At 46.4% G+C, this 14,873-nt stretch overlaps 1 protein-coding gene across 1 annotated transcript in view; it reads right to left on the reverse strand.

Moving 5' to 3' along the window:
* Nucleotides 1-12,920, reverse strand: part of cpxm2 (carboxypeptidase X (M14 family), member 2) — a gene marked incomplete at both ends in the record, with an annotated part of 32,894 nt that extends 19,974 nt beyond the window's left edge. The window contains 5 exon segments of the mRNA XM_084485529.1: nucleotides 630-769; nucleotides 3,383-3,492; nucleotides 8,310-8,381; nucleotides 10,343-10,444; nucleotides 12,563-12,920. Coding sequence (XP_084341655.1) covers nucleotides 630-769; nucleotides 3,383-3,492; nucleotides 8,310-8,381; nucleotides 10,343-10,444; nucleotides 12,563-12,920 — 782 coding nt within the window.
* Between the last annotated feature and the right edge of the window lie 1,953 nt (nucleotides 12,921-14,873).

The following is a 14,873-nucleotide window of genomic DNA, read 5'->3' on the forward strand; positions in this document are numbered from 1 at the left end:
AACGCCCCGATGTATCAGGTTCATTTCATTTTAACATTTACGGGCTATGCAAACTTCAACCCACATGATAAAAAAGAATCCACGGCCCACCAAAGGGACCTTTGACTGTTTAATTAAATCAACTTAAAATTACTCAACTCAAAAAACGTACATTGTTTCACATGGGCTGTAGCCTATCTTAGGGCTGTACACAGAGCCGAACACACACGCGATAAGAGAAACCAGCCTATAGCGGCAGCCCAGCCATGAACAATATGCCATTATTATTATTACTAAAACAGCTATAACACAACACAACCCTCTCACTGCCCGGAGAGACGCAACGCCACACACACTACAGGCGCACAGGTGACGCACCTGGACCAGTCTTTTAAGCATGTACCTAAACAAGCTTGTGTGAGTGGGCACTTATTTTACACCTTTGAGAAAAAAAATGCCGGAAATAGCATCATATCAATATTTTAGAGCTCCCCCAAAATTTCACAAACCATGTTTCCAGGGGAGGTCATGTCACCACTAGGGGAGCTATAGCCCCCTTAATGCGCACACTGCTTAGTGTGTGTGTGTGTGTGTGTGTGTGTGTGTGTGTGGGGGGGGGGGGCGGCGGCGTGGGGGGGGGTCCTACTCACGACCAGAGGGAGCTGCGGCCCTGGGAGACGACGCCGGTGAACTTGGTCAGCCTCCGGGCGTCGACCTCCAGCCACTGCAGGGGGTCCTCCCTCCCCGCGCACCAGCCTCCGTCGTAGAGGTCGTCCTCATAGAGACCCGCCTGCGGGGATGGGGGGGGGGGTTGAGGTGGAGGTTAAAGGGACAGCGTCATGTTCTGCTGTTTTCAAATACAACAGAGTACCGCTTCATACACGCGTCAAAGAATTGCAGCCTATAATTCAACAACTGAAAATTGTTGGATCGTCGGCGTCTTTGGTCAAATTTGTGACTAATGGAAAACGTCAATTCGTCGACACTAAAAGCGTTGCAGATCTCGATTTTGTCACATGCCCATGCAGAAGTATTATCATATATATATTCAAAAATAGCTAAATAGCGTGGCGCTGCATCTGCATGGATGGGGCTTGATTCTCTAGCGATCAGGGGTCAACGTATCAGCACTGCGTGGCAGTGGACGAGGTTGTTATGGGGGGTTGTTATCGGATTATCGAGTCTTTATGAAAAGTGCTTCTTGGCGAGGAGCATTGTACGGGCAGCAAGGCGAACCCCCTCTATAACGTCCACCGAGAAGGACAGGCGTAGCGCGTTTGCACGGCCATTTAGTATCATATAACACGCACACGGTCCCAGCAGAAGTCAAAGCTGTCTAAACCGAGGTTGGCTGAATCACAGCCGCCTTGTTCAAGGGAATGATTTAGCGGCATCTGGGAGCCAGCAAAGCTGAGTTATGGATTATCTATGGCTAAATCTTTCCTCTGGGTCAGCTCTGAAACGCTAACGGCTCCCCTCTGTGCGGGGGAGTGCTCAGTGCTGTGGCATAGCTTAGCCTAGCCTAGCATAGCGTAGCCGGAGTGTGTTTTGTCTTCCTTCAATGATACATGTCGTGGAAGAGGCTATTAAGGGGCACATTTTGACTACGTTTACTTGGCATTGGGTACTATACCAGCTGAACACAAAACAACTCCAATTTAAAAGTGCTACGAATAGCCTGCACCAAAGCATAATACAGTGCTTAAACGCATGTGTTGGCTCAAAGTATTGCAAACACAGAAAAAATGCTTGCAGGCAAGATTGTTTATCTTCTTGTTCTTTGGGAAATTATATGACAACTTATTCGCATGAGTATATTATATATTATGACGTGTGAATGCTTGTTGTCAAGTCACCATGAATTATCTTCCTTAAGGGCGAACTGTCACTGTCATTTAATATATGGGAGTACTGTGTAAGTGTGTGATAACAAGATCTTGGTCTACAACTACAAACTCTTCATGTTCTGATTCAGATTTCATTTTGTACAATTAAGTATGCAGTAGTCCTCTCTTATATTAGAAAAACAACCAAGCATGACTGTTACCCTTTCATAAGCTAGTATTTATTATGCTAGCCCCGAATGAAACTAACTTCGGTGGTAATTTTTTTTTTCCGCTTCATAAGTTTTTGAAGTGTGAAAAAAGTTTTCCTTTTTTACAGTCACAAACAGATCTGTCATGATTTCAGCTGAACCATGTGTCTCAGCCAGATCTTAGTGCCAGTTGTTGTTTACTCTGATTGTGGAAAACTCATTACATCTTAACTAGAGACATATCGGCATACATTCCCCCGATTATTTCCTTATCGTTTATTTAAAACTTTGCATGCAGAGTGAGGCATTGAACCAAGGGCTTGTTACTCCTTACTCCTAATTATCAAAGTGCAGATGGTGTCTGAAAGCTGTGGGCTACAGTCTGGAGGCGTGAGAGAAGAAAAACCTTTTCAACAATGCCCAGACTTAACAGACAACATCTGCTCTCTCAGGCTGCCTCCAGATTTTCAGATAATTTCCCACAAGTTTGGATAATTCCTGCCCGTCAAATGATCCTTGGTGTGTTTCACATCAAACTCTCTCTCACACACACAAACACACACACACACACACACACACACACACACACACACACACACACACACATGCACACACGCACACACGCACACACACCATGCAGTCTCTCACACACAAACACACACACACACACACACACACACACACACACACACACACACACACACACAAATAAATGGATAACAACCAACAATGTTGGCTTGGTTTCGTCAATCGCTTCTTGAGAGAACCGGTGCATGTGTTTCATTATCGTGAATGGTCCAACTAGGAGAGGTGCATCTATAATAAATAGATTCAGAGCACTGCAGACCTTCAAGTCCTCAGGTCTCCTACACATTCGGAGCAGACACTCACACGTACAGGAAATGCCTCCTTCCTCAAGCGCCAATCTTCTGTATTAGGTTTGGGGATTTGCCCAAACAGTATTGTGTTCCGTCCTTCACTTAGCTTTGGCCTCATGGTAGGGTGATTCGAAATCGAGCGATCATTTCAGCCGTGTTTTATTATCAGGCACCAAGCCATGTTATCACAACATATATTGTTAGTTACTAAATTCAGCCTGTATTACCATTAACATATTTGCTTTATCCCTGTATATCAAACATTTTAATTCTAAAATAAATTCTGGAGTTTGAACACTTTATCCCTATTCCTTTTGGGAAAATTAACGACGTTTTTATGTAAACTTGGCACAGCATAGCACAACACTTTCCACCAAGCAGACCAGAGCTCGGTGGAAAGCGCTGGCCCAAACGTGGTGGAAAGCGCTGGCCCGGAAAAGGCTAAGCCTTTCCGAAACCCAGCGGAAGGCCTTCCCGGCACTCCTGGTACCTGGATGTTGAGACGACCTCTGTGTGCTCCGAGGCCATAGCGCTTAATGGTGGAAGCGTGGAGCTGGAAGTCATCAATCTTGAGCGTCTCCAATCCCATCGGGGGACAGTCTGGTGAGGGAGAATGACAAATCGCCCTGTGACACATGGGCAAAGGTAATTTGAAGAATCATCTATCGCCGCTGTGCTGTTTTTTGAGGCTTGAACGTTCCAGACGCAGACATGATAACATCATTAATAACGTCAACTGATTGGCTAGTCAGATATCTCAATTTAACTTTAATGTCTGTGTATTATTTGGGACTAAAAAATATGAAGGGGATGATGAAGTAAGCTTGTTGGCCACTAATTCAACACCATGTTTTCTCAATTATCAGCACCATGTTTTATACAAACAACGAAGCTCTTTTCAGTCAAGGTTATGCACTGCAGCACTTTATTCAAGACGCATGATTAATGAATCTGAATGTCTGGAAGGCAATTGCAGGAATCACATGCAATACGGTCCAATGCTGAAATGACCCCATGGTACACCTGGCTGAACTTTTACACTATGATATTTGAACACTGTTTGGACAGTCTGCACTTTCCTGCTGTGGTTTTCACAACCCACTAGTGGGACGCAGAAGGGATAAAGTGGTTTGTGGGACAGCCACAATAAACAACACACATATTTTTCAAAAATACATGCCTTGTCAGTTTCATTTGATCATTTTGTTTGAATGCTGTAAAGGCGAAAGTGGTTTATTTTATGCCATGCAAGAATATTTTGCTTATTTTACTACACAAAATATTTGTCAAAAGCAATTGGCAAGGACTTCACGATATATCGGACACGTTACGACTTGTATCACGATACATGGCACACGATATGACTCATATCACGATACATGGGACACATTACGACTTGTATCGCGATACATGGGACACGTTACGACTTGTATCGCGATACATGGGACACGTTACGACTTGTATCGCGATACATGGAACACGTTACGACCAGTGTGCGAATTAAGGGGGCGCAGGGGGAGCTATAGCTCCCCTAGTGGTGACATGAGCTCCCCTGGAAACATGGTTTGTGAATTTTTGGGGGAGCTAAAATATTGATATCATAGCCAAATAAATGATATTTTGGGAATGTTTTTTCTCAAATGTGTAAAATAAGTAAATAAGTAATAAAATTATATTTAGAGTTTATGATTCCTGAAAAAACGTAGCCTAATGCTTGAGCATTAGGCTACGAGCCGCTCGAAGGGTGAGTTAGGCTGCCGCTAGCTGGCTGCTGGCTGCTCTCTTAACAATCCTGTCCGCGATCAAGTTCGCAATCCTGTTCTCCTCCCACAACCCTACCTTGGGGGGCAGATGGTAGCAGTTACCACTACCATTTACCATACCTTACCCATGATGACTTGGAAGATGGACTGATGCTCATGATTATTTATTATTATCCTCTACCCAGCCATCCGCTTAAACTTGTCGTACAATCGTCAACATGTGGCACTGGCACACGTTGAAGACGGGCAGCCGGCTTGTTTTAAGAAGAAGCTTTAATATATGAGTGAATAAATAAGACGCACATCATCACCCAAGAATGTTTTCATTCACTGCCAGAGGGTATAACCAATGTGCAGAGACAAGAATTCACATCTTTAAGTTGTTTAAAAGGTTACAGGGCTATTACTCATCTTCTGCACTGCTGGGCTGGATGCTACGTCCAGTTAGGATCTATTAGACAAATAAAGCTACAGATGGGGAATCCCCGGTGGCCAATATTTCTCGGAGTGGGATCTGGCTGTTTACAGATGTTCCCACACTACAGCGATGGAATTTCAGAGCAACTACTGGGCATGAATCTGTACCGAACACAGCACCTTGTGCACATGTCATAGGTTCCAGGGCAGAGCTGGCGTCAACACAGGACATCAGGAAATGCAGCAGGCCAGGGAAGAAGGGAATGGGTTTTCACTTGGTACGTCTCAATGTGCTGTCGATTCCACCTCCGCAGTGAAAGTGGGTTGTTGAGGTTAATCAAGGGCATGTATTGGAAACTGGCATGACTGCGAATCACAAGAAGAGAATCTGCATTCTGAACTTGTTTTCTTGCCTGGTAAATTATTTTCGGATTTCATACAGTATCAAAACAAACTACAATCGCAGAAACCTAATTCCCATAGAGACAAAGACAAGAGACAAATATAAACAAGTCTGAGCTATAGGCCTTCTGACAGCAACCCTGTAGAAACACAAACGCAAGGCCTTTGGCCAAATCAGGCCTTTGGCCAAATTCTATCTGTCCCGTGCAATCATTTGAGGTTTGAATACTCCCTCCATGAGCTCACTTCCAGTCCCAACGTGCTCCTACCTGGTGCTGCATGCTGAATGACTGCACAGTTCTACCCCCTGGGGAACACTTTAGCGCTACTGTATCCAGGCGTCATTAGAATATCAGGAGCACTTTCTGGGTCAGCAGCCCCATTGACTTCATAGAAGCCCCCAAACCGAGGCGGGGCACTGAGTCAGACTTGCGAACTCAAGCAGCTTCTAGAGAGGCAGTGATGCGATTCCTCGGAAATTGCCATGTAAACAACTAATAAAAATGACCTTGGCTGGCAACATTTTGACAAAACAAACCCCGCTTCCAGACAGATCTTTAGAGAGAAAAACCATGTGGAAGTTGGTCCAAAGAAAAGTAGATATCTTAAGAGTCATGTCACGCATTGAGTTTAGGAAAATAGGCTGTTTGTTCCTTTTCAAGGTTCTGGCTCAATAGCCGTTGTTTTTTATATCATAGGTCTTCTGACTGTGAGAACTCCTGCGGTATTCATTATAAGACTATATATATATGGATGGATGTATTTATATATATTTATTTATATCTGTAGGCTTATATAGAGATACATATATATATCTATATATATATATATAGATATATAATATATAGGCTATATGTATATGTAATACAATTAGTATTATTTGTATATTATATATATATATATATATATATATAGAATAAAATAAAATAAAATATAAAAATATATAAAATACATATATGTATGCAGTGCACCTGTGCATTCGGTTTCTTTTATGTACAGTAATACAGATTTCATGCGTATAAAGGGTTTTTTTGTTTAGAATGTTCGACTGACATGTGTCTTTTTGGACAATAAATCCACCAATATATTTAATGGAATCCTATGGTCATTTTACAGGTAAATGTATATTGGGTGTGTTTTGTTGTTGAGTGTGCATGGGAGATGGTTTTACAACAGTATAGCTACATTTACATTCACATTTACATTAACATTTAGGGCATTTAGCAGACGCTTTTTTCAAAACTTACAATAAGTACATTTGTCATAAGAATTGAAACTAGGCCTGGGCAATAAAACAATAAATGATTGTATTGTGATAGACTTTTGATCAATATCAATATAAAACATGTTCAATATATATCGATAAGAGACTGGACCACTGAATCTAGCAGCTGGGTTTGTTACACAAACACGGTTCCATACATTACAATATTTATAATATTAATATATTAATATATTTACAATATTTGAGTGTTTTTCATTGTTGTATCGACATTGGAGTATTTATTAATAAAGAACAGTGGAAGGTCATATAAGTGTTAAACAGAAGTGTTTAAATCCAGCATGGTAATTCCTAGTCTTTTTAGGTAATTAAAATGATCAATAGTTATCGATATCGATCAATATGATGAAGTTATATTGTGATATGTCTTTCAGCCATATCGCCCAGGCCTAATTGAAACAATATATCGCTGTCGGTACAGTAAAGATGTTCATAGAACCAAGTGCAGGTATTAACAATCGCCAGGCCAACCCATTCCCCGTATACAGCAGTGATAGCTAGCTACTGCAGATGCTACACAATTAAGTACTATGAATAAATACAACGTACATTAAGTGCGTTCAGGAAGTGCCAGGACGTACAACAGACAATAGTGGGCGGGGGGACTGAATGGCTATGCAGAGTCTAGGTGAACTCTGAACAGGTGAGTTTTGAGTCTTTTGAGGAAGCTGGTGAGGGACTCTGCGGTCCTGACATCAGGCAGGGAGCTCGTTCCACCACTGTGGTCCCCAAACAGAGAAGAGTTGTGATTTTGCTGATCCTCCTTTGCTTGCTCTTAGCGATGGCGGTACCAGACGTCCAGCTGAGGTAGTTGAGCGAAGGGATCGAGCTGGGGTGTGTGGTGCCATCATCTTGAATCTGATGCGAGCTACTACAGGGAGCCAGTGGAGGTCCCGGAAGAGGGGGGTCACAGTGGAGAATTTAGGTAGGTTGAACACGAGGCTGCCGCGTTCTGGATATGCTGCAAAGGTTTAATCGCAGTGACAGGGAGTCCACTACTAACTACTAGTACTACCTGATGCCTCTTTTACCCTAGTGAGAGTTATTGGTAAACATTGTCATTCTGTAGTAGATCTCATCTAGGCTTCTCCCATGCAAATAGGGTAAACCTAGGACGCTTTAAGAGTTTAAGATCGATTTGGTTGGAGGGATGCATGTAAAAAAGAACACATACAGACATATAGGGCCGAGTGAGAGACCGCAGAGTCAAGGGTCAAGGGTCAACTTCTCCATCTTACTGAACTCTACGGTACCCTCGCTGTGAGCATTCGAGAGCGTCACAAAAGACCTCTAACCCTAACCCTAACCCCTAACCCCTAACCCTAGCAGATAATATCAAGCCAGTTTAAGTGCGGTAGTCAAATCCATAGACAGTAGAATCAAAGATAGTGGTGATGTGTGTCACGGACCAATTAGAAATAGAGGCAGGCGTGTCTTTTCAGGGTATTGGCATGGCCATAGTAGGATTCATTAATTTGCTACCAGGAAACGGAGCATCAACATCTGCAGGCCATTCCTCCTAGCAAACACAATCATGTCCATCTGCATCCCACCTTCTGAAGAGCCCAGAGAGGCATAGCCAGGGGTCGTAAATGTTACAAAGTGGGCCGCTTGCCATGTGACATCTGAGAGCCAATAGCAAATCAGGACAGACCGTTAACGAGTATATGAGATCAATGTTGAGGAGAATCAAATTCATGTGCTCTCACAGAAACATTGTGCTGATTCAGTGCAGAAGTGGATGTGTGATTTGAGATGTGTGTTTTAGGGTTTTGTTTTGAAACAATCATAACACAAACAACAAAGGTCTTTTGTTTGTGTTAATTGGAGTGGATCTGTTGCTGGTGCACATGGCGTCCACATGGTGTGGTGTTAGTGAGGGGAGATTCAATTGTCACAATTACATCATAAACACATCAGACAGCAACCCCGTCTGAAAATCAGGCGAGGGGCAAACTTGGAGAAGATAGTGTTTGATCATACATAACGGACATAACGACACTACGATATTGAATAAATTGTGATTTTTGGGAGCCTGCACATAAGAAAACAAATTCAAAATAAGACCAAAACAGACTTTGCTTACCCATGGGTCTTATCCAACTAGCAGCCAGTCCTGGTTCTAAATGCCGTGAAACTCCTCATTCAGTTCCACCACCCAGCTGGCAATCTTGGTTAACCAAGAGGTAACCAAGATTGCCGCTAGGTGTATAAGTCCCATGAGGCAACTCTTGATAAACTCAACAGCATTTGGTTGTTGGATTCAGGCCCAGACTATCTGAGTGTTATTTATGTTGATGTATGTGGCTGATGTTTGTTAAAGAAAACCTGGCGTTATTTCTAACAGCAGGGCTGATTTGCGTCACGGCGTTGATAAAACACTATAACTGCTAAATCCGACAGCATTTACATCCACTGTGAATATATTTTTACAATGCACTGATTTGGCAATCATTCATTTTTCTATTTGTGTTGTTCAAGTCGGGACTCCAACAATAGCCAACCAACTAGGCACATTTCTGAGGATACATTGTTAAAGTCCTTAAATGGATTTGGCAGGATTTATTTTCAAATCCTGATAATTATCAGCCTTTGCTCCTGCTGCTTCTCTTTGCTATTTAGATGAAAAACATTGTGTGGTCCAAATGAAATAAATCGCTACCAAGTAGAGCCGAAGCTGTGCGAGATAAATCAGAAAACAGGTCAGTGCTCAGACAGGATTTGGCCCGAGAAAAATCCTTCCTGCAGTTTATTTGTCTGTGCTGCTCTTCAGCAAAACGCCATAACTCTCCATGGCTGCCAGGCGTGTAGCATGGAGTTTCCATTCCTCAACACGACTTTAGACAAATGGCCCAATCCAACTCCATGCTCATATTCCCCATTTAACCAAACTCACGGCTGCATCTCAATGGCACCCTCTCCCCCCTTTCCTCTGCTCTGCCTCTCACAATAGGTGCAGCGTCACTTTGAACGCTGACACTTTCCTAACCAGCCTGCTGTGAGAAAGCGCTCCCTCTCCCTCTCTCTCTCTTTCTCTTTCTCTCTCTCTTTCGCGCTACCAAAATGTGACTCTGCACATAAACAAGCGAAATATATTGGTCTTGTCTTCGGAAAGTCTGAAGTGAGTATGAAAGTGCAGTGCCCCGAATCAAACGTTGGAAGCGGAGCGCTAGACATATACAATCTTCAACGGGTGAAGCCAGCAGCTCTGGATGAAAGCCCGGCAGAGTTTGGCAAATGGCGAACACTGTGATTGGTTGCAATGCAACCCCGCTGCTCCGTCAGCAGTAGAAGGCAGCAGTGCCTCTGTGATTGACTCCTCTTGTGTCATTTTTAACTGCCGTATTTTTCCTTTAAGGGAAAAAAATATGTTTTTTGTTTTTTTTTCCCCCCCAAAAAAACTTTTCTATTTCCAAAACATTTTTCATTCCTTTTTTTGCGATCCTACGCTTGCACTCTTTTTTTTATTAGAAAGCTCTCTTTGAAGCCACATACAATAGCAACGCGGCCCTGTTGAAGGAAGCGTGGCAGGGCTGAATCTGTCACAGGTTACATTACAGGTCCGTGGCGTCATGTGTTCGCTCACCCTCCGGGATGGAGGGCTCCGTTCCCCCGCGCTCTGAGCTGCTGTTGGGGCTCTTCAGGCCCCCCTTCTTGCTCTTGGCAGCCTTGCCGCTGTCTGTCTTCTCTGTGGAAGACACAATACAAAGGACACACACACACACACACACACACACACACACACCTTGCAGTCATTACATTTCACCTGACCGTGACCACTTTGTAGACTAGCGTCACACACTTGATGCCCGCGGCTTCAAAGTGTTTATTGGACGTGAACGACAAAGGTTCAAATAGATCTGCCGTAAGAGGTGTGTGTGTGTGCGTGTGTGTGTGTGCGTGTGTGTGTGTGTGTGTGTGTGTGTGTGTGTGTGTGTACAGTGTGTGTGTGTGTACAGTGTGTGTGTGTGTACAGTGTGTGCGTGAAGGAGAAGAAAAACTGGGAGGGGGGGCTAAATCACATTCCTAGAGGAAGTGGAAGAATGCATTCTGAATGTGAGTGTGAGTCTGAAGGTGTGTGTGTGTGTGTGTCTGAGTGACGTGTGAGAGTTTCTTCCCACATCTGAAAGCTCTTACAATCCCCTCCCTTGGCCGGGGACAGGTTTCAGTATCCACAACAATGCTCGGTGCCGCGGCGTTGTGATTGAGCCCTGTGGAATCTGTTTGAACCGTGCAGCTCTGCATCTCAATGCCAAGATATGATAATTGCACCTTTCTGTTTTTGCTCAAAGCGTCGCGAGACTAGCAAAAAATAACCAACGCTCATCGCACAACCCGAAACAAATTACAACTTCAAGTTCAGATGATGAGATGCCTGGGGCCTTCACCGCGCGTCTGCACTTGTCACGATGCCTGCTAATGTATAGGAAAAAAACTGTATTCATGACATCGGCGTCCAGGAGGTCAAGGCTGTATTCACGGCTACGGCATTTCCATGTTCCCGACCCGACCTCGCTGAAACACGTGTGACCAGACGTCGACACAGCTGTTCTACGCACGCATGCCACCACTGACGCCATCTGGACGCTCTACCAGTGCTGCGGCAGGCGTCCCCGCGATGCACCAATCAGCTGGCTGCAGCACTGACACACCTAGAATGCCGTGGCGCGAGTGCGTTGGCCGCAGGCAGGGCACAGAGAGGTCTGCAGCCTTATGGGATCACTGTGTGAGGCTGGAGCCCCTGCAGGATATTATCATAATGTGAGGTTCCAACGTGTTATGTAATGTTATGTCTACACGCACAGGGACTGCTGGATGGGAATGAGCGAGAGCCTTTTAATATACGGTACGATGCTGTTCTTCTCATTGAGACTTGTGCGTTTTGCACAGTATCCATGACGAATAAAGTAACACAACTCGACAAAACTGTCAGTGCAGTCTCCAACTGTGCGGCTGTGCAGCAGAGGAATGGTGAGTTTGCACGGTTTCCATGCTATTCCATCATCTCCAGACTCCAGCTCCACTCCACAGGAAGCCAACACGTGGCCACAGTGAGCAGGAAAGCCAAACTCACGAGCCCGTTTGTAGTTGCGACTGTTCCCCGGTATTTACCGTTGCACATCCATCACCAATTGAGTTGATTGGATCTGCCCGTGTGCGGGGGCCAGAAGCCACCGGCGGCTTCTCTCTTAGCCTCGGGCTACCTTCATGTGTCTGGAGCACATTAGTGGTCTTTGAAGATAGAAAAAGAAAGGCCGTCTTGGTGTTGGAACATGGCCTTTAATCACATTAGCAAATTACTTCAGCCTTTTTGATCCGACTGTGCAAATATTTCTTTTTTAAAAATATTTCTTCTGTTTATCTCCACATGTACAGCTCTCTCACAGTGTGTTTCTTTTGCACCTATTTTGTTTTTCCACATTTCCCATTATTGTATTAAGCTACAAAGATCATTACTCCGCCACGGCCGGAGACCAGAGGAGTGTGTTTGTATGGATCTTCGATGTTATTACTTCCGCCGGTCAAAAGATTTCGCTCCTAATGTGTTTTAATATTGTGAAAGCCAGGAGGATTAGACATTGTGTGTTCATCGAGAGGTGAACGCACTCATCGCTAGATGAGCATTTTTTCATTATTTTGGATTCAAGCTTCCGGAGGTGCGATATTGTATGATCTACAGCCACCATAGCGAGACATCAAACAAAAGCACATAATGGCTTACATTAAACAGCATCCTCTGATGCCGACGATGCCTCAGATTGCCTGCCCTGCAACTGAGCCATCAGAGTTGTTGCCGTGTGTGTACCTGGTTTGCTCTTGGCGGTCGTTTTCTCCGGGTTCCTGCTATTGTCCGTCTTCCCACCCCGGGGGTTCTTCTTCTTGTCGGCCGGGGTCTGCTGGAGCCTCGTCTCCGGGGGGCCGGGCATGGAGGGGGCGGGCTCCTCCCCCGCCGACACCTGCATCTTGCTGTACTGCTCCCTGGCATGCAGCTCCTGCAGGTAATAGTCCTGGTCCTCGTCGTGGCTGTAGCCCCGGCCGGGCTGCGCCGGCCCCACCAGGGTCAGGGTCAGGCCCAGCAGGACCGCCAGCGCGGGGAGACCCAGGCGCCGGCTCGCCGTGACCTCGGGGGTCAGCGTCCTCGTCCTCGTCGTCATCGCTCTCATCGTTTCCACACCGGTCTCCGAGCGGCGTTTCCGAAGCAGCCCGATACCGCCGCTGGGCCGCCTCCCATCAGATTGCCTCTGCCTCTCCCCCTTTCTTCCTTCCACTCCCCCCCCCACCCCCCCCCTCTCCTCTTTCTTTTCCTCGCCTCTTCCTCACCCACGCCTGGGAGACACGCGCTGGGAGTTTACAAACTGTCCGGGAACTCTGAGAGACTGAACCGGAGCCCCTCCGACCGAGACCTGCAGAAGTATGCAGCAGGGGTAGGTGGGGAGAGCAGAGAGCAGAAGAAGAGCACAGAGGGAGAGAGAGAGAGGGAGAGAGAGAGAGGGGGAAAAGGGAGGGATGTTTTTTTTTCTCCTCTCCCTCTGTGTCTCCGGGAGAACTTGGCAGGTGACTGGGAGTGCTTGAGGTTCAAGGGGATCGCTCGCGCTAAAGCGTAGAACCGCAGGCAGCCGGAAGACGCGTGGCCAGGTCCGCTCTGAGCAAGGGAGGCTGGGGCCGGCCGGGGTCGGGCTTAACAAGTCCTCCGTCCGGGCCTTTGATTCTCCTGTCCTCCCACTCCGTCTGGCATGGAGACGCGGGTAATCAGAGAAACAGCGCACCCTGCCCCGGAGCCGTAATGACTGGGCAGAGGGGGGTTGGATCAGTGCATGGCTGAACCCTGAGCAATTAGTCTTTTTTTTCCTTCATTCAGAGAGCTTGTCTTTTATTTAACACCGTAGTCCTTTCATCCCCTCGTCACTAATTAACCCACACTGCAGCCACATTATGTAGCCAGTGCTACCACAGAAGAAGACGGGTGTTGACGGTTGTACTGTAACTTCCTGTGGGTCTCTCATTTCGACATTAAAGGGACAGTGAATCAGTCGAGGTTAAAAAAAAACGGCTGTGAGCTTGTCCTGACATCTCATCCCCATGGCAATTATCTCAACCGTTTTCTTACAATATAATTTATAGTATAAAGTCAATTAGCGTTTGCCACTGCTCTGTCTGCGGCGTCTCTCCGGATGCAAGCTGCTCTTGCGCGGCGTCCGGGCCTGTTATGACCGAGAACTAATTTCCACATTAACGAGTGGCATCGGTGCAACGGGGGCCCCCCTGATGCATGCTTGGACACGCCACCGACGCCATGCCCAGGGTGTCCCGGCGCATCACATCAAAGTTTCCGCTCCCCCGAGGACCCGTTGTCTCTGGCATTCCCCGTATCGCATTCTCTCTCGCACTAGGACGCACTCATGCAAACACTTGCATGCACGCGCACACATGCACACACACACACACACACACACGCACACACACACACACACACACACACACACACACACACACACACACACACACACACACACACACACACACACACACACACACGCGCGCGCGCACACACACACACACACACACACACACACGGGGGCATGCACGCACACAAACACAGAAAACAGATGTCCCCCCGTTTTGCCATGACGATGGCAAACATAAAAGTGAAAGCTTTCAAGACGCCCTAGATGTCACTGAGCAACAACAATACCCCCACCCCTTTATCGGCCCCCAGAACCATGTGTAAACCTCCCCTCCCGTCACCACTGTGAGCTAACCAAGCCGCGCTCCAGTTTTTACCGACTTGTAATCCGGCGCAGTACGAGTCGAGCAACACAAACAGTATCTGGCACGGCTCTGGGCAGCCTATCTGATGTTCTACTCAAGCACCAGAAATGCCTGGCCTGAGGCCTAAGCACATGAAGCAACAAGGAGGGCCGGGCGTCCGCGGAGCGACCGCACTACTCGCAGCGCAGTACACACAGCTCACCGCGCACAGCCCGCCAGCCGCACACGCCACCGCCGCCCCCCCCCCACGCCCCCCCCCCCCACCCCAGGCCCAGCGGCCGGGACAGAGAACATGGAGTCTCTCTCTCTTCCACTTCCTCTCCGCGCAGCATATGAAGAAGCTGAGA

Source organism: Micromesistius poutassou, assembly GCF_964030765.1.
Source record: "Micromesistius poutassou genome assembly, chromosome: 21".
NCBI classification, from domain to species: domain Eukaryota; kingdom Metazoa; phylum Chordata; class Actinopteri; order Gadiformes; family Gadidae; genus Micromesistius; species Micromesistius poutassou.